General features: G+C 35.1%; 4 protein-coding genes across 5 annotated transcripts in view; 3 read left to right on the forward strand and 1 right to left on the reverse strand.

The window, feature by feature from the left end:
• Hexo1 (beta-hexosaminidase 1) overlaps positions 1-727 on the reverse strand; it is a gene marked incomplete in the record, with an annotated part of 29525 nt that extends 28798 nt beyond the window's left edge. Inside the window, 1 exon segment of the mRNA XM_074093458.1 lies at positions 592-727.
• On the forward strand, positions 602-5202 carry TfIIEbeta (transcription factor IIEbeta). Its single transcript, XM_074093459.1, has 6 exons — positions 602-693; positions 1044-1160; positions 2976-3138; positions 3370-3479; positions 4604-4781; positions 4913-5202. Exons 1-6 carry the CDS (start codon positions 632-634, stop codon positions 5171-5173), a joined length of 891 nt encoding a protein of 296 aa, XP_073949560.1. The 5' UTR covers positions 602-631; the 3' UTR covers positions 5174-5202.
• Positions 5203-5611: 409 nt separating this feature from the next.
• Positions 5612-10332, forward strand: LOC141432076 (uncharacterized). Of its 2 annotated transcripts, none has more exons than XM_074093461.1 (7): positions 5612-5915; positions 6670-6810; positions 7411-7542; positions 7942-8090; positions 8683-8840; positions 9314-9494; positions 10134-10332. In XM_074093461.1, exons 1-7 carry the CDS (start codon positions 5844-5846, stop codon positions 10273-10275), a joined length of 975 nt encoding a protein of 324 aa, XP_073949562.1. In that variant the 5' UTR covers positions 5612-5843; the 3' UTR covers positions 10276-10332. The 2 variants fall into 2 exon arrangements, with proteins under 2 accessions (XP_073949562.1, XP_073949561.1); XM_074093460.1 differs by having other exon boundaries at positions 5614-5915; positions 9311-9494.
• A 642-nt stretch (positions 10333-10974) lies between these two features.
• On the forward strand, positions 10975-24513 carry CPT2 (Carnitine palmitoyltransferase 2). Its single transcript, XM_074093462.1, has 8 exons — positions 10975-11877; positions 12654-12832; positions 14715-14985; positions 15312-15502; positions 15939-16108; positions 18459-18572; positions 22441-22742; positions 22920-24513. Exons 1-8 carry the CDS (start codon positions 11270-11272, stop codon positions 23044-23046), a joined length of 1962 nt encoding a protein of 653 aa, XP_073949563.1. The 5' UTR covers positions 10975-11269; the 3' UTR covers positions 23047-24513.
• The last annotated feature ends 1337 nt before the right edge of the window (positions 24514-25850 follow it).

Genomic DNA, 25850 nt, shown 5'->3' on the forward strand with positions numbered 1-25850 from the left:
CAGCACCAAGTACAGTTGCGAATTTTTCTAACCAAGACAATACCGAATTTGGGCACCCTTTCCTAGCGAAGTCCCCCCACCCCTCCTGAAATTTGTAACAAATAAATCTAGATATTTATAATATGGAATTTAGCGCCCCCTGAGAAGACCCACCCGGGGCAAGCGTCATGGCTCCAGGGCTGAGCTGAAGCATATTATTTACAATAAAAACATAATTCGGGATATAAGCTATTCAGTAGCTTTTTATAATTAGCAATCCATATTCGACTTGACCATTATACTGCGCAAATACGCATAATTAACAGTCTTTGACTATATAAGTATCTTTTATTATTATCTGCAAAATATTTGAACTCTACCTACGTGACTCTAGTCTTGTACAATACAACACTATTTAGACTTTTTAGACATTTAGAAAAATAAAAATTGGTAGTTTTTTTTTAATGAGCTAGCAACACAGATTAGAATGTCAAAGTCAAACAAATGTCACTCTGTTTTGTAAACTTGTCAAAAAGCTGTACAAAAACGATTATAAGAAAGACGATCATTAGCACAATTTAAACAAAATAATATATGTGAATTCATTCTTACTTCTTAAAGGATCGTAGAATAAATAAGATTCTTCAAAAATATGGATCCGGCTCTGTTACGGGAACGTGAGGCTTTCAAGAAAAAGGCACTTGCGACCCCCAGGTACGCGTTCGCGACATACTTGGATACTGGTACTGGCCGACTAGTCTCGCCGCGCCAGTCAACTAGCCAATTACTTTCTCTCCCTCGCACCCGCACGCTCGCATCACAAAATATTGATGAGGAGCTCAAGGCCAGTTTTCGGCAGGAATTGCTTGGGAGATACTAGAACTGTGTGTATGTTTTGTTAATGTAAGCATTGTAATGTGTTTCATACGACAGATTGTCCATAAATTGCTTTGAAGAATACCATGCATTCTTATTTTTGAAATAAATTACTTATGTACTCTCTATTGAGATAATACAATTACTTTGTTATTATCAGTGTTTCATAATTTATTTTTATTTTTTAGTGTCGAGAAAAAGAGAAGAGATGATTCATCACACCCCAAAGATGATAGCAAAAAGAAAACAAAATCCTCATCCTCATCAAGCTCGGCCAACTCTGCACCGAAGCTTGATTCCACAAAGTATGTACCTTTCATATCTCATAATAAATAAGTACCTAACATGTGTTTATTGTTAATTCCATCTTTTCAATTGTGCTAGCCCTAGATGCAATGAAATAGGTACAAATATAATTATTTTGTCATCACATCGCAGGTAGTACAGTTACATGATGATATAATGATTAAAATAGTAATAATAGGTACTCCTTGCCTGATGAGGTGCAAAATATTTGAAAATTATAAAAACTGAGCTAACTAATCTAAAAGATCATAATTTAACTAACAATAACAAAATGGGCAATCAGTGGCGTAGCTACCAAGGGGCTAGGCGGGGCAGTGCCCCGTGGCCCTCAAGCTCAGGGGGCCCTCGAAATTCTGCTTTATAGCTGATGATAAAGTTGCTTAGCTTTTTTAAAGTATTTGTATATATGTATAATGATTTTACTTCAAAAAACCTTACCAGTTTTGATAGCAGTGGGCCCCATTTTTTTATTTGCCCCAGGGCCCTAGGTTACCTAGCTACGCCACTGTGGGCAATATCAGAACTATAAACATTGAACAAAATAGCATTTAGCATAATTTTCTTTTATTTATAATTTTAATCCTATGTCAGCTCAGCATCATTGTAATAATTTAATATAATGACATTTTATTTCAAGAATTACAGATAAGAAGCTTTTATATTTAAGTATATCAAAATTCCTCATTCATGGGCAATTTATTAAACAGCTTTGAAGCCATTCTAAAGATGTGGATTGTGCAAATATGCAGCATTAATAAATATTTACAGATCAAGTGAGTGATGTTTTTCCATCATATTTTGTCAGATACATTCATATTTATCTTGCTTTCTCAGTTAGTTTCAGTATACTTAGGGGCTGTTTCACCATCCATTGATTAGTGTTAATTGGCGGTTAGGTGTGATGCCGTCTCTATTTGTTTTGTTCGAATAGACGGAGACGGCATCATATTTAACCGTCGGTTAACGCTTATCAATGGATGGTGAAACAGACCCTTAGTAAGATAGTTGAGAAAGCAAGATAACCTCAATTTTTTCCAACAAAACATGATGGCAAAATATTACTCACTAAGGGGCTGTTTCACCATCCATTGATTAGTGTTAAGTGACAGTTAAATGTGATGCCATCTCTGTCTATTCAAACAAAACAAATAGAGACAGCATCACACCTAACCGCGAGTTAACACTAATCAATGGATGTTGAAACAGCCCCTTAATGCCGCAGATTGTTCTAGGATGTCTTTGTACAATTTATTTACCATTAACTGAAGTTACTAACAGTGGGAAGTGGGACAAAAAATTGCACCAATTGACCTAGCATATATTTTTTAAACTGTTCAGCTTTTGTTATTAGTCTTCAAGATTAGAAAAACAAGCAATTTTGAGAACCATAAAGTATTTTTATGCACATTTGGTTTTTATTTAAGCATATTAATTATTTTTTACCGCCTACGCGACCACGAACCGGAAGACGAAGTGCTGGCAGGCCTCCCACTAGGTGCTGACGACATCGCGAGAGTTGCGGGCAACCGGTGGATGCAAGTGGCGAATTGTCGTTCATTGTAGCGTTCTAAGAAAGAGGCCTTTGTTCAGCAGTGGATGTCTTCCGGCTGATGATAATGATTAATTTATTTAACCAAAAATGTTGCTGAAATAATCACCACACAGACCCCTGTCCCCCTTGTCATCAAAAATATGCTAAGCAAAGATCCACCCACTCCCCTTTAGGGCTTTCGTAATACTTGAATCACCCCAAAGGACCACTTAACAAAACTGCAGTTCAAAGTTGCTGTTACCACTGCCGTTTTCTATTGCAGTTACAAGACCATGGTTGGCAGTTCTTCATACCGTTTTGGAGTACTGGCTCGTATTGTACGGCACATGAGAGCACGTCATCAAGATGGAGACGACCATCCACTGACTTTAGATGAAGTGCTGGACGAAACCAACCAGTTGGATGTTGGAAACAAAGTTAAACAGGTAACCAGGCTTATATAGTTTGTGCACCATCAGAAATGTACGAGAATGCAGAGTGGTGTACAAATAATAATCCACCAATGGGTTTTAATTCATTTTCCAAGCTCTCTCTCAGCACTGTTTTCTTATTGGTGGATCTCTCTCTGGTGGATACAAAGCCTTATTACTGAAACAATCTCTCAGTGGGAAATGGATGGATTGGTGAAAGGTTTTGAATTTGTTTATATTTTTCAGTGGCTACAAACAGAGGCTCTACAAAACAATCCAAAAATAGAGTGCACAATGGATAATAAATACAATTTCAAACCGGTATATAAAATAAAGGATAAGAAATCCTTGCTCAGGTAACAAAATATTATTATCATTTTATTATCTCTTATGAGAAAATTAGTAAAGAAAATCTATCCTATGTTTAAAAAGTTTGGTTAAGAATATTTAAGCAACCTGAGGCCTTATTATCTAACGCTCCGACGTTCACAATCGCATTTACCATACCTTTGTATGGTAAATGCGATTGTGAATGCCCTCATCTTACACCATGTGACCGAAAAAAAAGTAGTGGAAACTTGCCTACTTGAGATGAAAGTCAATATACCACTATTTAATATTCGCTGGGTGCAAAGTTAGAGGTGGGGGAACCACGAATCGATCGCAGCGCGCGCCGTGGCCAAACAAATAACTTTTCGGCGGACCATCTGTCACTATTTACTAGTGAAATTTACGTATTAGTGCATTATTAAGCAAAAATAAATAAATATGCGTCACGAAATCTACTGCTGCAAGAACAATGGGAAAAACAGTGATCACAAATTCTATAAATTGCCACAAGAAAGATGTTTTGTATGGCGTCGATGTCACTAAAGTTTGACGAATTATACGAGCTTCAATGGTGTGGCTTATTATTGTGAATTTATGATCTTCACACTTAGTTTCTTTTGCATCTTGGACATATTGAGCCAAAACTAATTGTTTTCCTATTGTTGTTTAATGGTTGGAACGCGATGTCGTATAGTGTGCTCGGAATCCTGTTTTTATAATTAATTTGGCCATGTTTAACTGAAAATACACAAAAAGTCTGCATTACTAACGACCTACTACAGCCATAAATAATCGTCTGCAATATAATTACTTATATGAAATGCGTTATTCGATTAAATTTGTTTATTTTATTACTTCTTGTGAAGACAGTCATGATAAAGTCCGTGTCCTGAAATTAATTGATTGTGCCATTTTAGACGAGAAATAAAAAAGATCAATGTTATTATTGACACTATAGATTTACATGACCGAATAGAATATATGTAAATTATGATATTTTATTGAAATTATTAGTTTGTTTCCTTACTCTACGTAATGACAGCCAGCCATTTGATATTTCAAAGTCCACCATAATTGTAACCGCTAGTTTGCGCTGTCATCGCGCACCCAGCGAATAGTCAAATAATAAAAAATCATTTTTCTCTTTCAGATTACTCAAACAACAAGATTTAAAAGGACTGGGAGGTATTTTACTAGAAGATGTTCAAGAATCTCTACCCCACTGTGACAGAGCACTCAAAAGCTTGGCACAGGAAATACTGTACATTACCAGACCAACAGACAAAAAGAAAATATTATTCTATAATGATAAAACCGCTACTTTAGATGTAAGATAATAATTAATAAAACAGATCCATGTTTTGAGTTATTGCTTTATCAGATAAATGTATTTTTATTTTGATGCTTGATTGACATGACAGAAACACATTTTATAAAACTGTGCAATGTTTATTTTCAGGTTGATGATGAATTTGTAAAATTATGGCGAGCAACTGCTGTTGACGCCATGGACGATGCAAAAATAGAGGAGTATTTGGAAAAACAAGGCATCAAGTCAATGCAAGACCATGGCCCTAGGAAACCAATTGCGCCTAAAAGAAAGAAGGCTTCGCAAAAGAAAAGACAGTTCAAAAAGCCAAGAGACAACGAACATTTGGCTGATGTTTTGGAAACTTATGAAGATAATACTTTGACCCAAAAAGGTGTTTCTATCAAATGAATTAGGAATTACAAATTAATTGATATATCTTTTGTTTATTATTTCAGTACTTACTCAATTATATCATTGCTCGCAAATCGTTAGTAAATGAGGTAGAACGTCAACAGCTTTTGCACCTCGTCACTATCATTATAGCAACTTGGCATATACCTTGTACTTGTACCCAGAATTTTGTCAATTACAACTACTCAGTACCAAAAATAAAATGAATATAATAATGCATTCATCCATATAATACGATGTAATTAAATGACTATACTTTGGTAGATGGTGCCACTGTAAGCAGCATATAAATAAAAAGTCTATGATAAAAGAAACCCTACCATACCTACATAGATAGATTTTCCCCTCCCATTTCCCACTATTCCAGTGCGAAGGAAAGTAAAGTCTGCACACATGAAGTGTTATGGGCTTTTGGGGGAATTTATTCAGGCAACACCGACTAAAACAACTCGATAGTCAATACTGAGCATTTAATCTTTGATTTTGATGCAACAAAAAAAAAAGTAAATGTCAAACAACCGAATCAAAATATTTATTGCATACTTCTGCTTATGCGATTTTGGGTAAAATAAAACATTCTTCCATTTATATTATATCTGAATTGAATTGAGTAAATGATATAGAATCAGTAATTTCCTGTATAATATTAGAATATTAGTAATTAATCATGACACAGTTCGCGTTATCGTGGGATGCACACAAAAAGAATATTTGCAGTGGTTTAAGTTATTTACAACAGGTATGTTTAGAATTTATATTCAGTTTTTTGAATAGACACTCACACTTTCAATAGACGCTCACAAACGTTACATACTATTGCCCTAAAGTAATTTTTTTGGTCCGATTTAAACTGCGATTGACCATACAAATGAGTTTTTGTTAAAAATTTAATTTTTATTTAAAAAAATTGCTGACTATGGCTTTTGTTGATTATACCGATTTAAAATTATGTATACCAAATTTGAAGTCACTCCAACTACTCACTGGAAGTGGATATCAAAATAAATTTGCAAGGTTGAAGCAAACAAATATAGGGGTGAAGTTAAATAAAAGCTTATAAAAAATATTTTGCTTTACTAAAACACTACAAACAATCAGTTAAATGTTTATTAAGTAAGTAGTTCAAAGTTCAAATTTAAACAAACTAGTAACCATGTGAAGTTCCATTTTAATTAAACTATGTTGCAGTCTCTCTCAGGAATTTTTTTCTATCACCGTCATAAGTCAAAGTCAAAATATCATTATTTAATTTTAACTATAACAAGCACTTGTTATGAATGTAAAAAAACTACCACCAGTTCAGAAAAACATCTGTTGAGAAGATTCCGGAGATTTAGACTTGCTCTTTTAAGCACCTTGGATTAATTCCCACTTAACCTGTTGTTCTGCCAGCCTTTTGACTTCTTGATAAGACCTCCATTATTACATTGTTAAAAATATTATGATAGTCTGTCATGTCTGCCAATTTATTATTATTGATAATATATTTTCAGAATGGTGAATTTGTAGATATGACTCTTGCAGCAGATGGGCATTCTGTAAAAGTGCATCAGATGATCATAGCCCTGGCAAGTCCCTACATCAAGGAGCTCATTGCTTCAGCACATTGCCCTCATCCAATCATATTCTTAAATGTATGTTGACTACCTTATCCAACTTACTTTTTTTTATGTGTATTATCACAGAATTTATTGCAAAAATTAAAAAAACTAGTCTTTACCTACTTAAAGAACTATTAAGTACTACCGTTTTCCCTATTAATATTGTATTGTATTGTGATATTCTTTATTGTACATAAAAACATGAAATTAGCAGAAAACAGGATAACAAGTTGTACAAAGGCGAACTTATTTTATCTCTTAAAGGGATCTCTTCCAGTTAACCTTTGAACAATTAGGTATTTTCACTTTTAGGTATTTTATGCACAAGCACTATTGATTAAAACGAAGAATAAAAAGTGTCCCATATTTTTTTGTTCGTTTTGTGACCTTTTTTTTCATACAGTTTACGGGTTGTTATGAAATGGACACATAAAATTTTATGGAAAATTGAGGACATTTCTTTTCTTTGTCAAAATCAATAGTGCTTGTGATTCTTTGTAAGGAGCACCCAGAATTACCTAAAACAGAAAAAAAAAATTTGCTCCATTTAAAGTAAAATGTCCATTTACACAAATGTACCAACAACAATTACTCTTTGCAACATAAAAAAATTATGACAAATAATATTTTCAGAGAATATCATACTCAACGCTGTGTTCAATATTGGAATACATATACACTGGTGAGGTGATTGTGAGCAGTGAGAACTTGGAACAGCTCATTGAAGCGGGAAGAGAACTTCATATCAAAGGATTGGAGGATATGGTGTGCATTTATCTCCATAAAAATACATATATTCCAAAACTTATCTGTGGCGCATATTTTTGAATATCATCATCATCCCAGCCTATATACGTCCCACTGCTGGGCACAGGCCTCCTCTCAGAACAAGAGGGCTTGGGCCATAGTTCCCACGCGGGCCCAGTGCGGATTGGGAACTTTTTGAATATACATAACATTATATATGTTACATATTATTTAAATCTGGGGGCACGGCAGTGCCCCAGCCAAGTCGAGCAAAACAAAAACAAAGGCATGGCCGTACCATACTTTTCCCGAAGCCATTCAGGCTATTTTCAACATAGAGGTTTCCAGAAGTTAACTTGCTCTTCGTTGTTTTGTGTGTTTCTTTTTTGTATATCATATTTATTTAATTTTTTCTAGAAAATGAACCATTCTTCTATGGTCCATCACCCTGCTCCAAATCCACCAAGTGTGCGCTCACAGAATGAAGACGATGATGTTTGCTTCTTCGAAATCACAGATGACAAGGACAAAACTGAAAAGTATCAGTTGTACACCCACAGAATCATGTAAGAAATTGATTAGTTTCAAGTTGGCATGTGTAAAGATTTGGTAGGACTGCCAGGGATAGAAATAAATACTAAGGGGCTGTTTCACCATCCATTGATTAGTGTTAACTGACAGTTAAATGTGATGTTGTCTCTATTAGTTAACACTGATCAATGGATGGTGGAACAGCTCCTAAAGGTACTAAAATATCTTATTTTGCCAGCATTGTCAAGAGTGTTTGGTCACTGCTTTATATTAGAAGCAGACTTTACCTATAGTCAATGGCCGTTATGAAATAAATCCGGACACATTGCAAAACTATGAAGTTTCTGAATATTAACAATATGAATCATAGAAAAAAATGTAATGCTTACTTGCTGCGTGCGACAGAGTAGTAAGTACTTAAAGCATTTTTTTCAATGCTTGACATTAACGATAATCAGGGACTTGATAGTTGTGCAATGTGTCAGGATTGACCTCTTAGCGGCACCGGGCACATATACAACTGCCAACAATATTTACTTTTATTATTTGTGAGTCTTGCAAATTACACTCACTCAACAGACAAGGTGCAAAAATGGTCAGTAAAGAGTATAGGTGTTTTTTTTTCAGACATGATGATAAAGAAGAAACCATTCTGTCTACAATAGACAATGTACAGTCAGTAGATCAATCCTTTATAGAGTCCTTGCAGGATGAAGATATGAAAGATGGTATTGTGACAATGACTGAAGCAGAAAACAGTATTCCAGATGCAAATAACCACAAAAGTAAGTATCTAGATATATATTTATAGATATATATATTATTTTCATTGGTCCATATGTCGGGGATTATATAGCATGCGGGGACTCCAAGCATGCGGGACAAAAATTAATGAAATTACTGAGCAAAACTCGGTTGCTGTACAGCATATGTATGGGTATTACCCGCCATCCGTTTCCATCTTGCTCGCTACGCTAATCCCGCCGTGAAGCAGCAGTGCTTGCAATGTTGTGTTTCGGCGTGGAGAGTAAGACAGCCGGTGAAATTACTGGCACTTGAGGTATCCCAACTTAGGCCTCTAGGTTGGCAACGCATCTGCAATCCCCCTGGTGTTGCAGGTGTCTATGAGCGGTGGTGATCTCTTACCATCAGGAGACCCACTTGCTCGTTTGCCATCCTGTAGAATAAAAAAAAATCGGTTTGGAAATTATTTAAAAAGAAACATTCCTTAAAAACTGATGTCTATTGTTTCCAGCAGTACCAGCAATGCAGTACACGGTTTCTAACCAAGGTTCACTACAAATGATACTGAATAGATTTGTGTACTATCTGAAGCACACAAATCGGAACAACACCAGGCAATGGCGTTGCGTTGACTATGTTACATCAATCAAGTGTCCAGCACATGTTGTTACTAAAGACAATCATGTTATTCAAAGGTGAGAAGAAAGTGCATTTGCCAGCTTTGTAGAAACTTGCTAGAGTTGCCAGTCTATTGTGTCGCCCTAAATCGACTTTAGAATAAGAATCATGGAGCATCAGGCTGAAACAAATTTCGCGGTAGGACATCCTTAGTAATATTATAAATGCGAAAGTTACTCTGTCTGTATGTTGCCTCCTCACGCTTAAACCGCGACACTATTTTTGATAAAATTTGGTATGGAGATTGTTTAAAACACTGGGAATGACAGACGACAGAGGATAGTTTTATACCGGAAACTTGCATAATTCCCCTGGAATAGCAAACGAATCTTCCGAGGTCGGAGTCGCGAGAAACAGCTAATGGCAATATTAAGAAGAAAGTGGCTCCGTCAATGAAGGTTTTCACACAGGCAAAATATCGCTAGATGGCGTATCGTGAGGTCCATTTGACGTTTGCTTGCGATTGGCTCATTTAGTTTTTTAACCAATCACGAGGAAACGTTAAACGTCAAACGGACCTCACGATACTAACGCCATCTAGCGATATTTCGCCTTTGTGAAAACCCTCATTACATTAATTTATATACTGCTCTTCATCATCATACTCCAATGCATATCTTTCGCCGTGTGACAGTTTTTATTTTTGCTGTCTACAGGATTTCTGCTCACACACACCCCTTCCATGATAAGAGAATTCTGAAGAAAGTCCACTCGGGTGCCATATTCTCTGCTATACAAGATGCTGAAAAACAATGTAGCGTGGTTGGTATCTGCAGAGGAAAACAGCAAACTAAATAAAATGAAATTTTAAAATAAAAACGGCTTTGTATTGAATTAAATTATTTTGGAACTGTTTTTGATTAGAAATTATTACAACCCAAACATCGAGATGGTGGTGTATGATATATACAGTAGAGTAGAGACGTAACGGACAGTTGTTTGACCGGATACCAGATAGCCGGATATTCGGTCAAGTCTTACGTAGGTACAATAAATATAAAATTAGCTAATTCGCCAATGCGTGGCACTCCGTCCGTGTAGTTTGCAACTTGTTCAAAGAGGCAAAGACAAAGCGCGCTTTTTACATGACTATAGTATAATTAATTAAGTTAGAATTAATAAACTGATGTTAATAATTGATCAATACAAGTTATTGTTAGAAAGTTATATTTATTATACAACAACAACATAATGTACTCGTACAAAATTTGTGCACAAAATGAAGATCAAACTTGTTAAATCGGTAATCTTTGCTATAATATAATTTTCTTATCAATACATAAACAAATACTTACTAGTTTTTAATCATAACTATAAGTTTCTTTACTATCCGGTATTTGGCCGAATATTAAAATAGTGGCCGGATATCCGTTGCATCACTAATATGTATAAACAGCGAATTCAATAACTCCTTGCTTTGTGGACTTTAGTTCCTTTGTCGCGTTTTTGAAAAAAAAAGATTTTTACTTGTCAAATCAATCAAATTTGTTATGTCAAAGTCAAAGAGTATAAAAATTATCCTCCAATAGTGGTTATATATTATGCTCTTTGAGATAAGTAAAGTACTTTCAAAGTCAAAGTTCACTTCAGTTCAGTCAGATCATAACTCCACAAGTTTGTGACTCCGACTCCACAATCATTATATTTTTTTGAACTCTACGCAGCATTGCTGTTTTATAATTTTATACAATTTATTCATCTATGTCAGCTTTTGAGTTAAGTTGAACAGTTAGATCGAAGTATCACTCAGTGGTCTGTCTGTGGAAGCAACAAGTGAAGTTAAGTCTTAAAAATGTATGCTCTGAATAACTGTTTAAATAAAAACCTGTGTATAAAAAACATAACGCAAAGAAGCTACGCCAGCAAATCCAAAACTATACGCGATATCAACTATCAATATTTACAGAAAAGCAAGGTACCGACATTGCATTTTCAAAAATCATTACCAAGACTACCCATACCGGAGTTGAAAAAAAGTTCCGAGCGTTATATCAGAGCATTACGGCCTCTTTTAACGGATGACCAATTCAACGAAGCGACGAAACGAACCGGAACTTTTGTTAATAATGAAGGTAAAGTTTTACAAGAGAAACTTATAGCTAAAGATAAGGCTAATAAACATACCAGTTATATTTCTGATTACTGGTTTGACCTTTACCTTCGAGATCGCAAACCGCTGCCTATAAATTACAACCCGTTGATTGTGTTCCAAAACGATACTAGACAGGCCTATAATAACCAATTGATTCGTTCCACTAATCTACTGATCAGTGCTGTTAGATTCATGGAATCTCTGAGGGTGCAAATATTAGAACCAGCAGTTTTTCATATGAATCCCAAAAAAAGTAATACTCCCCTCTTCAAAACTGTTACTGGCATGTTGCCTGAGGCGGTTTCATGGTTTGTAATAGGTACAATATTTCTTAACAGCTATTTAATTTTAATAGACAAATTATAGCTTTTAATTTCATCAGACAATTGTTTTAGTGATGTGCCATTTATTGATATACAGTGATGTCCAATGTATAAAACTAATCCCTATAAGACTTTTTAGCAGAACTTATTATGAATCTTATATCATCAGGACAGCACTGGATAAAAATCAGACAAATATTAATGTTGATTAATTTATTTTTTATTATTTGTTTATTATTATACCTAGTGCCATCCATGAAGATGCGTGATTTTGTCAAAATTAGCCATTAATGACATTGTAATAAGAATCACGGCAGGCGTCATCGTGAATGACTCTACCTATACTCTACTACATATGGGGTAACTGAAATTAAATAAATCATTTTTATTTAATTCATTTATTTTAAACAGAATTTCTCTAAGCAAATTAAAAAGATTCATAGCTTTCTAGCTATGAAATACTAAGAACTGTAATTCAATTATTTTTTATTTTATATAATCACATTTTGGCTACTTTTTAAATTCAAGTATTAAAGTTATTCTATGCTCAAGCAAAGTCACATGTATTGAGTAAACAAATTGAGAATGATATCCATAACCTCAGATATGTTTTTTTAACAATCCGGCACATCACTACTTTCTATGTTAAGGTCTGCATTCTATTGATGGCTTAAATGAGCTCACATGTTTTGCTTTACAATTGAAGCTTCTTAAATTGATTTACATATTTTTGGTGTGAAATTAAATCATTTATTCCACAGGTATGGTGCATATCTATTCAAGGCATTTCCACTGGACATGAGTCAGTTTGTGGGACTCTTTGGAGCCACCCGTATCCCATTGTTAAATAAAGATAAGATCTTCAGGGATCCAAACAGCAGGCATGTTTTGGTGCAAAAGGGTGGAAACTTTTATATATTCAATGTGTTTGATTCTGATGGTAAGATATTTTCATCCTTACTGATATTATATACTAGCTTTTATGCCTAACTTTGTTTGCGAAAAATTAGTTTATTGCTATCACATGGGAACTATACAAGTTTCTACAGTAAAAAATATCCTAAGTCCTTCCCAGGGTCTCAAACTATCTTTATACCACAACCAGGTTCACTGGTTGATGAGTGGAGAGATGACGGGCAGACATCATTTCTCATTTATACCTATGTATTAATAATCATAATATAATAAGCACAGTTTGAGACCTTTAGGAAAGGGCATGGGATAGTTTTTTATTGTATAGTTCCTGAGGGTAGGTAAGGTACATTGTAAACAAATTCTTTACAAACGAAATTGTGGGTAAGAACTGGTTAATAATAATTTTGTATTATCTTTATCTGACTATACATTTAAAAAATTTAATGATAAAATTTTGCCACAACTCCCGTATGAAAAATTTTAAATCTGTAAATCTAATCAGTCTAAACTCATTGTCATATCTTTTGCTGAGAGATGGCACAGTTCAATATTGTATGGTTGAAATAAATTGGAAGCAAGCCCGAACGAAGCTTGGTCGCCTTGGTATTAACTTATAAAAATACTTTTCAATAAGAAAATGTAGGACTGTAACAAAATTCAGTAAAATAGCTGTATAGGATAATTTTTCACGTGAATGTAAGGTTCATTGTGTCCAGCAAAGTAATTTTTTTTTCTTCTTTTTGTTGAGGCTTTGAATACTCCAGGTGATCATGTCAGCCTCATGGGTGCTCGCTCATTTTCCCTACGCAAGGGACATTAAAAAATTGGTAAATGCAAATGGCTTTGTCAGATATTGGCTCTGAGAGCAAAGTATTTAAATGATAATATCTGATGGGAAAAATCGTGCAAATTGCGTTACATTGCAAGGCCGTAATGCCAACGAGTTTCTAGTGGTCAAACGTGCGCCGCAATGTATTGCAACTTGCACGATTTCTCTTGCAAGTCTAAACTCTGCTTTAGACAATAAGGCCACTGGTCAGTCACATCACACATTATACTGTTGTCAGAACCTAAAATACTTTATATTGAAGTAATGTATGCATTCTGAATGAATAGGCAATTGACACAACAGTTATTGTGAGGCTATTGACTTATTATGCTTATTATAGCTTTACAGAAGTTCTAATGAATGAATAATAAACATTGAAGTGCAGTGCCTTGTGGCAATTTAGTGTAAAATTCATTATTTTCGATTTTTACTATTATTAAACTGTGAAATGAGCGAATTTAAACTAACTAACTATCTATAACTTAAACACACGCACACAAACATCACGCCTGTATTCCCAAATGGGGTAGGCAGATCACTTTTAGCAATTTTAGGCTTTTGCCTATATCTATAGCTTCATTATTCCAGCCTATATACGTCCCACTGCTGGGCACAGGCCTCCTCTCAGAATGAGAGGGCTTGGGCCGTAGTTCCCACGCGGGCCCAGTCCGTATTGGGAACTTCACACACACCACTGAATTGCTTCCCAGTATGTGCAGGTTTCCTCACGATGTTTTCCTTCACTGTAAATCTCGTGGTAAATTTCAAATGTAATCCGCACATGAATTTAGAAAAACTCAAGAGGTGCGAGCCGGGGTTTGAACCCACGATCCTCTGCTTGACAGGCCACAGGTCAAACTACTCTGCCACCACAGCTTCTATAACTTATGATACCTAATAATAAAACTAAAGTTTTGCCGTCACTGCTGCACGACGTGACGTATTCTTGGCACGATTACAAAAACCTAGCATTTAACGTCACGGCCTTAAGCGGAAAATACATGAACAGTGTAGCAAAATCTTCCATAAAATATCCTTAGTCCTACAGCAAAGATAATCCTTCAACTATCTCTTTCAGGCAACTTATTATCACCATCAGAAATGTTGGCAAATCTAAACAGGATAATAGATGACAATGCGCCGCCTGCTGAATACCCTCTCGGCATTCTCACTTGCCAGGACCGTAACGAATGGGCGAAGCAAAGAGCTCATTTAGAAGAGACGGGCAATAAAGATGTATTGAATAAGATAGACTCGGCTATATTCAATCTGGTGCTTGATGATGAAATTCTTGGTGATTCCAAGCACGGGCTCCTGAAGACATATTTGCATGGAGATGGTTTAAATAGGTGAGATGATTTTTATCAAATTAAAATATACTAATCCTTGAAAAGCAAGAGCCAGTTGAGTTTCATCGGTAAAATGAAATAAAAAATGCAACTATGTTTCTACTATATTTCCAAAACTCCCATATTACCCGAGAACGTCGACTCCCGTCTGGTCTCCCATGGACCCCTGGAGGTTCACTTTGACCACTTTGGGAACCAGAGACTATAGAGAATTTCAGCTTCTTATCACTTTTTAAATTTGGAAATGTTAACATTAATATACCCAGCGTTTCCCGACAACTCACCCAATTAATCAATGTACTTATGATTTTGAACATATTTTACAGATGGTTTGACAAGTCGTTCAGCGTTATAGTCACAGGCGATGGCGTGGCTGGTATTAACTTTGAGCACTCGTGGGGCGACGGTGTTGCAGTACTGAGGTTCTTTGAGGACATTTACGCGGAAACTACTAAGAAACCCTTCGTGCATCCTGACACCAAGCCGGCTAGTAGCAATATTACTGTTAACAAATTAGGTAAGAAAGTTGCTTTTTGTTTTGTTGTAGAATTTGAATCTCTCCAGCACCAATCAGCTGCTCTGCTACACCCTGCCCCGTTCATCATTCAGTACCTTAAGTCACTCAGAACCTACTTGTTTTGCAAATCAGTGTTTAAGAATACAAACACCTATTTACAAAGCCTGAATTAAACACAAACTCAAATTATGTACAATCGAAGAACCTGAATCACGTACCTGGGTGTTATGTTGACATCCCATACGTGTTTGCCACAGAAATCATAGCGAAATTGATTACGATAAGGCCCCCCCTCGTACAAGGGTTGATTCCACTTTCCTGGAGTGTACTAGAATCGCCTTAGAATTAAGCTTCGGTTTCAGATACTAGTTTCAATCAGACACCATCGATCAGTAGTTGCTAAGTTGCTAACTAAATCATACTTATTTTTTTAAAGATTTCAAGTTGGACGACAAATCCAGGCAATTCGTTGAGAAAGCTAAAAAGGAATACAAGGAATGGTACGAATCATTGAGCATCGATTACACTTTGTATGAGGGTCTTACAAAAGGCGCTTGCAAAAAATACGAAGTCAGTCCTGATTGCGTGATGCAGCTTGGTTTTCAGGTAACAACATTGTTTACATAATCGTCGCTACTTTAAAACAATACACTCTCTTTAGGGTACCGTGTCTAAAAAGGAATAACCCAACCAACTTAGCAAGATTGAAAACGATATTGTTATTTCAAACCGACGACGACAAACGACCAATTTGCTCCGAAAATACTGAACCGATTGAGTTGAAAATTGGTTGGTAACTTAAGGTCGGACGTGTGACATGCCAATGAAAGGGCTTGCTATGATAATTTGAAATATATTTTATGATATATAGTTCTATATTTTATTAATAGTTATTTAATTAAAAGTACTGGGCTTAAGATAAGAAGTTTATGGTAGAAAGAGTCATAATAAATTTCCCTAATTTCTAGGAATGCACGGAACCTTGTCTATTTTAGTACTCGCACTTGTCCGGTTTTTTTTTATATTTTTGTGTAAAAAGGTCATATGTCAAAATTGCTATAAGTAACTATAGATAACTATGTATAATTTTGCTTGTTAATAGATTCTTCAATACAATCCTTTTTTCAAGTAGTGATAAGCCTAGCTTATACCCGTGGCATCGCCTCCTTGAGCGAATAACAGTCAGTGCCTTTATCCTGCGGTTCCCTTTCGAAAAACCTTTTTTTTTTTCATTTAATTTTGTGGAGCTTTATGATACTCAAGGTACAGTCACGTCTAAACACTATGTATGTAGCCAACTTCATCATAAATTGTAATATTACCACAAAAATTTATCATTGAACTGTTTCAGTATGTAATTACAAAACTTCAAAATTTGTAATTAAATAAATGAATATCCACCTAATGTCATGAATGGGTTCCATACATATAACCACACCAATTTACAAATATTTGTATACATTTGGCATAAATATGTATCAAGACTGACAACAAACCTTGTCCTGGCATAGAATGTAAGTTGTAATAACTGATTTACAATTAAACAGTGCGGACTTTCATATATCTCACGTATTCTATGACAGTCCATTGATTGACTTGTATATTGCTAAGTTAGGGTCAACTAAATGCATACTTATTTTATTTTAATTATATTGTTAATTGTTGTGACGACAATCCAGTCTTCGTTTGCAGTACGAAGCTACCGGGGTAGTACCTACCACATCTCACAGAATATCATTGAAGCAGGAGCTTACTAGTCCTGTACTGTGTTTCTTACAAGTGAGAGATTATAAAAAATACAATGATTAAAGATTGCGTAGATGCTTCTTGGTTTTCAGTGTGAACAACACTTGTTACTAATCGTCGCTATTAAAACAATACACTCTGTTTGGTATCGTGTCTAAAAAAGGAATAACCCAACCAAATTAGCAAGATTAAACGTATTGTTATTTCAACCGACGATACAAACGACCAATTTGCTCCTATCGAACCGATTGAGTTGAAAATTGTTGGTAACTTAAGGTCGGACGTGGACATCCAATAAAAGGGCTTGCTATGATAATTTGAAATATATTTTATGTAATAGTTCTATTTTTATTAAAGTTATTTAATTAAAAGTACTGGGCTTAAGATAAGAAGTTTATGGTAGAAAGAGTCATAATAAATTTTAATTTTAGAATGCATGGAACCTTGTCTATGTTATACTCGCACTTGTACGGTTTTTTTTTATATTTTTGTTAAAAAGGTAATTATGTCAAAATTGTCAAACAAATATGTATACTATAGATAACTATGTATAATTTTGCTTATTAATGGATTCTTCAATGTATTTTTTTCAAGTAGTGATATAAATAGCTTATTCAGTGGCATCGCATTTTTGACGAATAAAAGTTAATGAATACAATTTTTTGGTTCAGTAATAGATAAATATTTTTTTTTTATTTTCAATTTAATTTTGTGGACATATTTTTAGACGTGACTGTACAACTCAATGGGACTAGTGGGATAGACGGGTAATGTCAACTTCAAGTCTCTAGTTCCAATGATTTAGATTGAGCGTTTTATGTCTATTTTTCTCAAAAATAACCGTAAAAGTTGAAATTATAAGTTAAAAACTCGCACGCGCAAGCTCGTCCGTTTATACTCATACTCAGCCAACAATTGCCTACTTCCAGGCCACGACAATAATTTACTATTTCCGCCACATTTTATCCTTCACACTTTCAGGTGGTTCTAAAGCATGTTGTAAAGAACTGTGTTACTAGCGTGATGCTTATTATCATTAATTATGGTGATATTTAAATCATATGGAGTCTATGAGGTTGGGGAATTTTTGCAAATAATAATTACAACATTGACCTGCTACTCGTATTTTGTTTTAATTACAAATAAGCTGTGCTACATATAACGCTAGTCGTTGTAATTGTGATATACCTCGATACATATTTTTATTCAGGCGGCATATCATCTGCTTCATGGCAATTTCGTGGGCACTTACGAATCCTGTAGCACCTCAGCCTTCAAACATGGCAGGACAGAAACTATGAGGCCCTGCACTGAAAAGACTAAGGTAAGTAAATGCATTTTTTTTTAAGTTGATGAGTCCAATTTTTTTCTAATGAAGGCTAATTGACAGGCGAAATACCTTGCTTGTCTTGCTTGCAATTGGCTCATTAAATAACTAAACGAACCATTTGCAAGCAAGACCGTAACGTCAACTGGACCTCACGATACTAACGCCATCTGGCGATATTTCGCCTGTCAATTAGCCTCATTGAATAACAATGTATAATTGTTCCAATCGTGTATTTAACTTTTGACAGCTCGAGTACTAATTAAAATAGTGATGCCCTGATGCGTTACTGATTCGATTTCTTTTAACAATAGATTTTATTCATGAAGAAGTTTTAATCGATTTCTAAACATTCACTGGTGTTTAAGTTATTTTATCTTACATTTTAAAATAAACCATTTATGTTAAGTTAATATGTTTATCACTTCCGACGGTAATTTAGTAATTTCGACAATTATGAAGCGGCAAAACTGGACGCGGCAGCGACGCCAGTTTGTTTTCACTCACAACGAGACGCCCGTAGTAGTTATAATTAAAAATAGTATTACAGTGCCTATTTTAGTTATTTTAACTTTTTAATCCTTAAAGGCATATTAATTTATTTATTATTTTTAAATGATTTTGATATAAAATATAATCACAATAATTTTAAATGTATGTTTTATTTATAAATTGGCTAAATAAATACGTTAAAATTAACCATACGTAATAGTAGTTTATGCGATGCAACTGTCGCGTAATAAGGGTCCTTAAAACACTAGTGTGGTTTTATTTTTCATAAAAGGATCACGTGTGTTTTAAGGCCTAATTACGTACAGTTGCGTACATTATTTTATCTACGCGCATATCATAAGTACTCTAGGATGGGTTCAGAAACTGATGACAAATGACCTACAATGCATTACTGACTTGTTCTACCAGTAACATATCCAGGTGTTAAACTATGTAATAAATAAATTAAAACAGATTAAAACAATGTATATGAGCCAATATGGACTCATATTTGTGACATTGTTTGGGTGTTGATGAGGCCATTTATCTTTATCGTCTGAAAGATAACTCAATGCCTTGCAACAGTCTGGCTTTCAGGCTTGTCAGTGGGCTAAAACGGCTAAATGATAACGATACTAGCATCTGAGATTAAAAATCATATCATAATTATATGTCAATAGTAATAGCCGATAACAGTAACATAGATTTAATCCTATCCTGCTTTTACATGACAACTAAGGTACTTATTTGACTAAATAGTATCGTAGAGCTAAATACGCTACGGTAAGAAACGAAAAGACGAGCGGCGTGGAACAAAATTTTAGCAATTTCTCCTTTATTTAGAATGCTTACGTGCATGTGTGTAAGTATAGTACCAACCAAGTACCAACTTTGGGCCCACGTCTTCAGCTCGATGCTAAAGACTATATCATGTGATATGTTAATGAAATTGTCAATACCACCCTACCATACCATCGTCCAGAATTGTCTAATATAGTATATCATGAGATTCTATTGAAATTATTACGACGTCTACTTACTTCTCGCTTGACAGTTGTGACAACATTATTATCTTTTTATGTATGTATGTAAACTCTTTATTGAACAAAATAGCTAACAAACACAATTGACAGACATTGAGATATATATAAAAAGGCGCACTTATCCCTTTAAGGGAAAGGGATCTCTACCAGTTAACCTTTGAGTGTTCCCTTGTTCCTCGTACATAACCACCTTACATAACCATCACTGGTAAGGGCCATATTATTTCCTAAATACATCAGGTTTTGGCGCTTTGCCGGCCGCTGCCGCGGCGCGCTCCCTTCGCTCGCTCGGCTCGCGCTTTTTGTGATCGCAATTGTACCTTATTAACACTCCTCGCTTCTCTCGTCGTCGTCGTACCTAATTTTCCGATGCCTAAATTGTCGGTTAAGGTGACCAATTATATTATTAAAATCTGTTTTCAATAGGAGATATTTGGCCCTTTCCAGTGCTGGTTATGTAAGGTAAGATAGTTATGTACCGGGAATAAGTTACATTATGCCTGGTAATGGTAATGCCCATAGTTGCCACTGCTGTGTGGCGCTGTCGCCGTGCACGGTCCCAATGTTTACCTGTTGCTTTGTACCCATAAGATAAACTTTGGGACTAGGTCAACTGTGACACCGCCCCGTGATGTTTATTGTTATTTATTTATTTATGATGGCAGCAGGTGGCTAATTATGTATTTTTCATTACGACGCCATAGCAGTTCAAATTCAAATTCAAATCATTTATTCAGTAAATAGGCCGCAATGGGCACTTTTATACGTCACTTTTTAAACTACCAGTGCTTCCGGAAAGACCATCAAATAAAATACTTAAAAACTACAGTATACAATTAACCCTTTACCAGGCCCCTTAGAACTAGCGTGTCTTCATACGTACTTTATATACTGTTACAACCGTATTTAACGCCTTGTAAAAAATTTATTTACGAAAGTCGGAGATGTTCCTTTAAACCAGAAATAAAAATGTGGGTTACGGTTTTCCCATCGCCTGTCGTAAGTAATTAACTGTCATTCTCGATTCTGTCTTATTATATTCTTGATCAGGCGAAGGGATATATTCCTCCCACATCTTATTCTTCAGGGAAAGTCTTTAAAAGGAGATTTTACAGCTAGGTACATGAATTCGCTCTAGGTTGAACACAAAAACAGTTTTATTACTTACGCGAGTTTTTATGACACGACAAGACAATTTACCGGGCTATGGAAAGAATAGCTCCCGCACAGTTAAACTCTAATAAGGTCATGGGATAATGTCAACCCACATCCTAATTTTGGTCATACACAAAAATGCATGAATATTTAGCAATGTTTAAGATTACATTACCTTTCAACACTCAAAATCTTTAAAATATCAAAAAATTGTTCGATCTATGTACTTCTGTTTCATAGAAATTAAGGAAAGTGTTCCAATTTCTCCGTAGTTTACTGAAATTAGAGTTCAAGTAAATCGAAACGGCTGCCAAAGATATATTACGCGATTTAGAAGCGTGTTGTGAATGAAGATAATAAAATACTATTTTCAGGGATCGACAAAATATTTTGTAGGAGGTTTGGAGTTAAAACCTGACTACGGTAACCGATATAAGATGTGGGAGGAATATATTCCTTCGCCTGGTAAAGGGTTAAAGAAAACATTACAAAAAATAATAATAATAATAATACAGGGATGTATGGGGTCCCTTAGTTACAAAACTAAACACTAAGGGGCTGTTTCACCATCCATTGATTAGTGTTAACTGAAGGTTAAATGTGATGCCGTCTCCGTCTATTCGAACAATACAAATAGAGACGGCATCACATTTAACCGCCATTTAACACTTATTAATGGATGGTGAAACAGCCCCTAACTATATCTACGTTCAGTGAAAATGTAGAATGCTTCCACCGTCATAAATTAAAAATAATAATAATAATAATTCTGAAATATACATTTCAGGTCAAGTAACCATTAAGCTTTTGGATTCCGAAGGCAAGCTCACGTCTGCCGCCCTCAAAGCTAGCTCACACGCACTCATGTCATACTCGGAAAGCAGAGCGGTACCGAGGGCATGGTATTGCTTCCGTTCCCATAAGCTCTATGGGATCGTCTTGGGAACTTCGACGTCGCGAGCCTTTGATTTGACTAGAAATTAAACTAAAAATATACAAGTTTAAAATCCATAAGCTTAACAATATACAGCCTTTATATAGCAAGGGGATATATAAAGTCCCTGAGTTAATAATAAAATTCCAAATCTAAATAATTCAGAGATGTATATAGTCTCTAAATGTCAAAGTAGTGGACGTCTTCCGGCTGATGATAATAAATCTCGTATCTTTTCCAGGCTTTCTGTGAAGCCTTGCACTCGAACAAAGCGTCGCAAGGAGAACTCAGCGCAATGATGCAAGAATGCTCTAAATATCACTCTGAGCTCGTGAAGCAAGCCGCGATGGGACAAGGATTCGATCGTCACCTGTTCGCCCTAATGAAGATAGCGGAAGATAACAATCTTCCTAGGCCGGCATTCTTTGATTCCTACGAATATAATTTCCTGAATAAGTCCATTTTAAGCACCAGTACCCTGTCCTCGCCTAGTGTTATGGGTGGAGGCTTTGGACCTGTCTGCACAGAGGGCTTTGGTATCGGGTAAGTTGAAAATTTACGTCAAGAATTATTTATATATCGGACTCCTAGATCAACAGCGAATCAGGTCGACAAAATCAGCCTTATTGTTTTATTTCTGAAGTAGGAACTGTCATTAAAATTGGTAAAGCACTTTCTTGGTCGACCATACATGTAAGTTTACGTCTTCTTTTTTTTTAGGTATTCTGCCTTCCCTGACAAATTGGGTGCTGCGGTAACCAGCTACAAGTCCCATAACAACAGCTCGGAATACGTCGAAGCTCTAAACAAATCCTTCACTGACATTACTAAAATTATTTCTACATGATGATTTTTTCCTAGTTGTCACAAGATTACTCTGTACCAGATGGATTGAGAAACAACCGGCGAAGCGTTATATTGGGAATATATATATTTTTAAAGCACAAATCATTCATTGAATAAAGAATTTTAATAATGTTGAACAAATATCTAAAAATAACAAAGATGTTAAGTACTACATCTGTTAAAAGAGTTAGATAGGATTCAGGAGGATAAGTCCTAAGTCACACCACATGTTAGTATTCAGTATGTTAGTCATTATTCTGTTCGTGTTTAACGAATCGTCAGACCCTCTCCTCTTTTAATGCGTGACGTAACTTATGGTTTCCCCAGTGTTTACGACACATAATGCATTTATCACTATTTATTTAACCAGTCTTTAGCGTGTACAAAAGGATGCGTGTTTTATGTCCCATATGATAACAGTTTATTCTCCATCAATCTGGTCTATTAAGGGGCTGTTTCACCATCCATTGATTAGTCTTAACTGACGGTTAAATGTGATGCCGTCTCCGTCTATTCGAACAAAACAAATAGAGACGGCATCACATTTAACCGTCAGTTAAGACTAATCAATGGATGGTGCAGCCCCTTAGTATAGTGTAGTAGTAGTACATTTAGATCAATTTTATTGTCTTTGGAGGAGGATATAGCTGTTTTTTTTCTAGAATATTTTATAGAAAGTGCCTTACAATGCAATGCTTGGGTGTCGTAATGAAAATGCTTTTATTTTTTAAGTTTTTATTTGTTTTTAATTCATAATGTTATAAAACGGGCTATTTATTTATATCATAATGGTGGATATCGTATTATCAATTCTCACAAGCTCTAATGTGAATGAGATAGGGATGTACCTATATTTATTATCGAAAAAAGAAACACCCTCTTAAAAGTAAAAGTAAGAATATCTATAGGTATTGGTTCATAAGTTAAACAAGTGTTTTTTTTTTTCATGGAACCTGCGTATTTACTCACTAAAAGACATTTTAATAATAAAAGTTGCATGATTTTGTTACAGTTTACTACTAGTTTTATTGGTTTAGTTTGTTACTTTATAGATCACTCATATTTACATACATATAAAATAAATAATATAGCAAGGTAAGGAAAACTTATATCTATAGGTATTGGGTCATAAGTTAAACAAGTGTTTTTTTTTCATGGAACCTGCGTATTTACTCACTAAAAGACATTTTAATAATAAAAGTTGCATGATTTTGTTACAGTTTACTACTAGTTTTATTGGTTTAGTTTGTTACTTTATAGATCACTCATATTTACATACATATAAAATAAATAATATAGCAAGGTAAGGAAAACTTATATACCTAAGTATTTTTTTGCTCATTTTATATAAATAATAGTAATATTCTTACAACTTTGTACCTAATGTCACTCAAATAAGAAAAACAGTGTCTACAAATTTTGAATTAATATTTTTAACAATTTTTTTAAATAAAATATTTTAAATTAACTTTGCGTTTTACTTGTAAGTACTCTTTTGTTCGGGCAGAGTTTCTTGTTAGCGTTTACTATATTGAACCCATATCATAACAACAATTCGCTTCCGAGATGCATTGTCGTGTTGCAAAAAAACTGTTTTTTTTTCTATCGTGAAAAACAAACAAGTTTTTTTTCCTAGAGCATGTTTTTTTCAAGAGTACAGAATTTAAAATTAAAAAAAAAACGCCTGATAAAAAGCCTACTAAAAAACGCCGCCAAAAAAAGACAACTAAAAAGTAAAAAATATGCACTAACTACCTAGCTGTTGCCCGCGACTTCATCTGTGAAGAATTCGTTTATCCCTATCCCGCGGGGACTATGCTGATTTCCCGCAAAATTAGTCTAAGTTAATTTAGTATAAGTACCTAATAATATTTTTTTTATCTAAGCGTCGTCGGTGTTCGGGGACCGCTAAGGTTATCAGGAAACTAAAGTACATATGTTGTATTTTTTAAAGTATTAACCTTAGCGGTCCCCCGACACCGACGACGCTTAGATAAAAAAATATTACAGCTGGGGCTGGGGGTGTAGGACTTTAGAACTCATCTGGTAAAGATAACATTGTTCTCGTTTGTTAAAGCCTACCGCTAATAACAAACCAGAACAAGTAGCAAAAAATGCAAACAAATAGCTACCGTCTTCTCTAAGTTACAAGGTCGAAATTGCAAAAGCTTAACTCATTAAGAAAGGCCTTTCGTCATTGTAAGCGGTAGGTGGGCCAATCAACTATTTTACCGACACTGGGCGTCTCCTGCGTTACCAAAATTGCCTCTAGCATTACCAAAAAATCGTACTTCCAACAAGATATTTCACGGTGTAATAGGTTGAACTTACGTAGGATGGCATTTATGCATGTACACCATCTATTAAATTACAGAAAAAACATGTTTACTTACAAAAATCTGCAATTGTTTGAAAAATATCGTTGACAGATTAGTGTGGGTAAAAAAGTTAATTGGCCCAGGTACTCAGGTAGGTGGTCGGTGTTGTAGTGGGTCCATAATAGAACAATGTTATCTTTACCAGATGAGTTCTGCAGTCCAAAACCCCAAAAAAACTTATTTAACTATACGTTGCGTTATTCAGCTCGATTTCTGCTTGGTCCAAAATAAAATGTTTTCGTATGCCCGACGGATGTCAATTTGTTCTCCTCAGTTTTATCAGCGGATTCGATAATTATAACGGATTTTTATCAATTAAGTTTTTAGAAATTTATTGAAATGTAGGGGTAGAAAAGGTAAAAAATATCTAATTTTAGCGTTTTGAAAAACTTGCAAGGTTACCTTTAGGTAAGTATAGTCCAGGAAA

The sequence above is a fragment of the Choristoneura fumiferana genome, chromosome 10, assembly GCF_025370935.1.
Source record: "Choristoneura fumiferana chromosome 10, NRCan_CFum_1, whole genome shotgun sequence".
In the NCBI taxonomy this organism is placed as follows: domain Eukaryota; kingdom Metazoa; phylum Arthropoda; class Insecta; order Lepidoptera; family Tortricidae; genus Choristoneura; species Choristoneura fumiferana.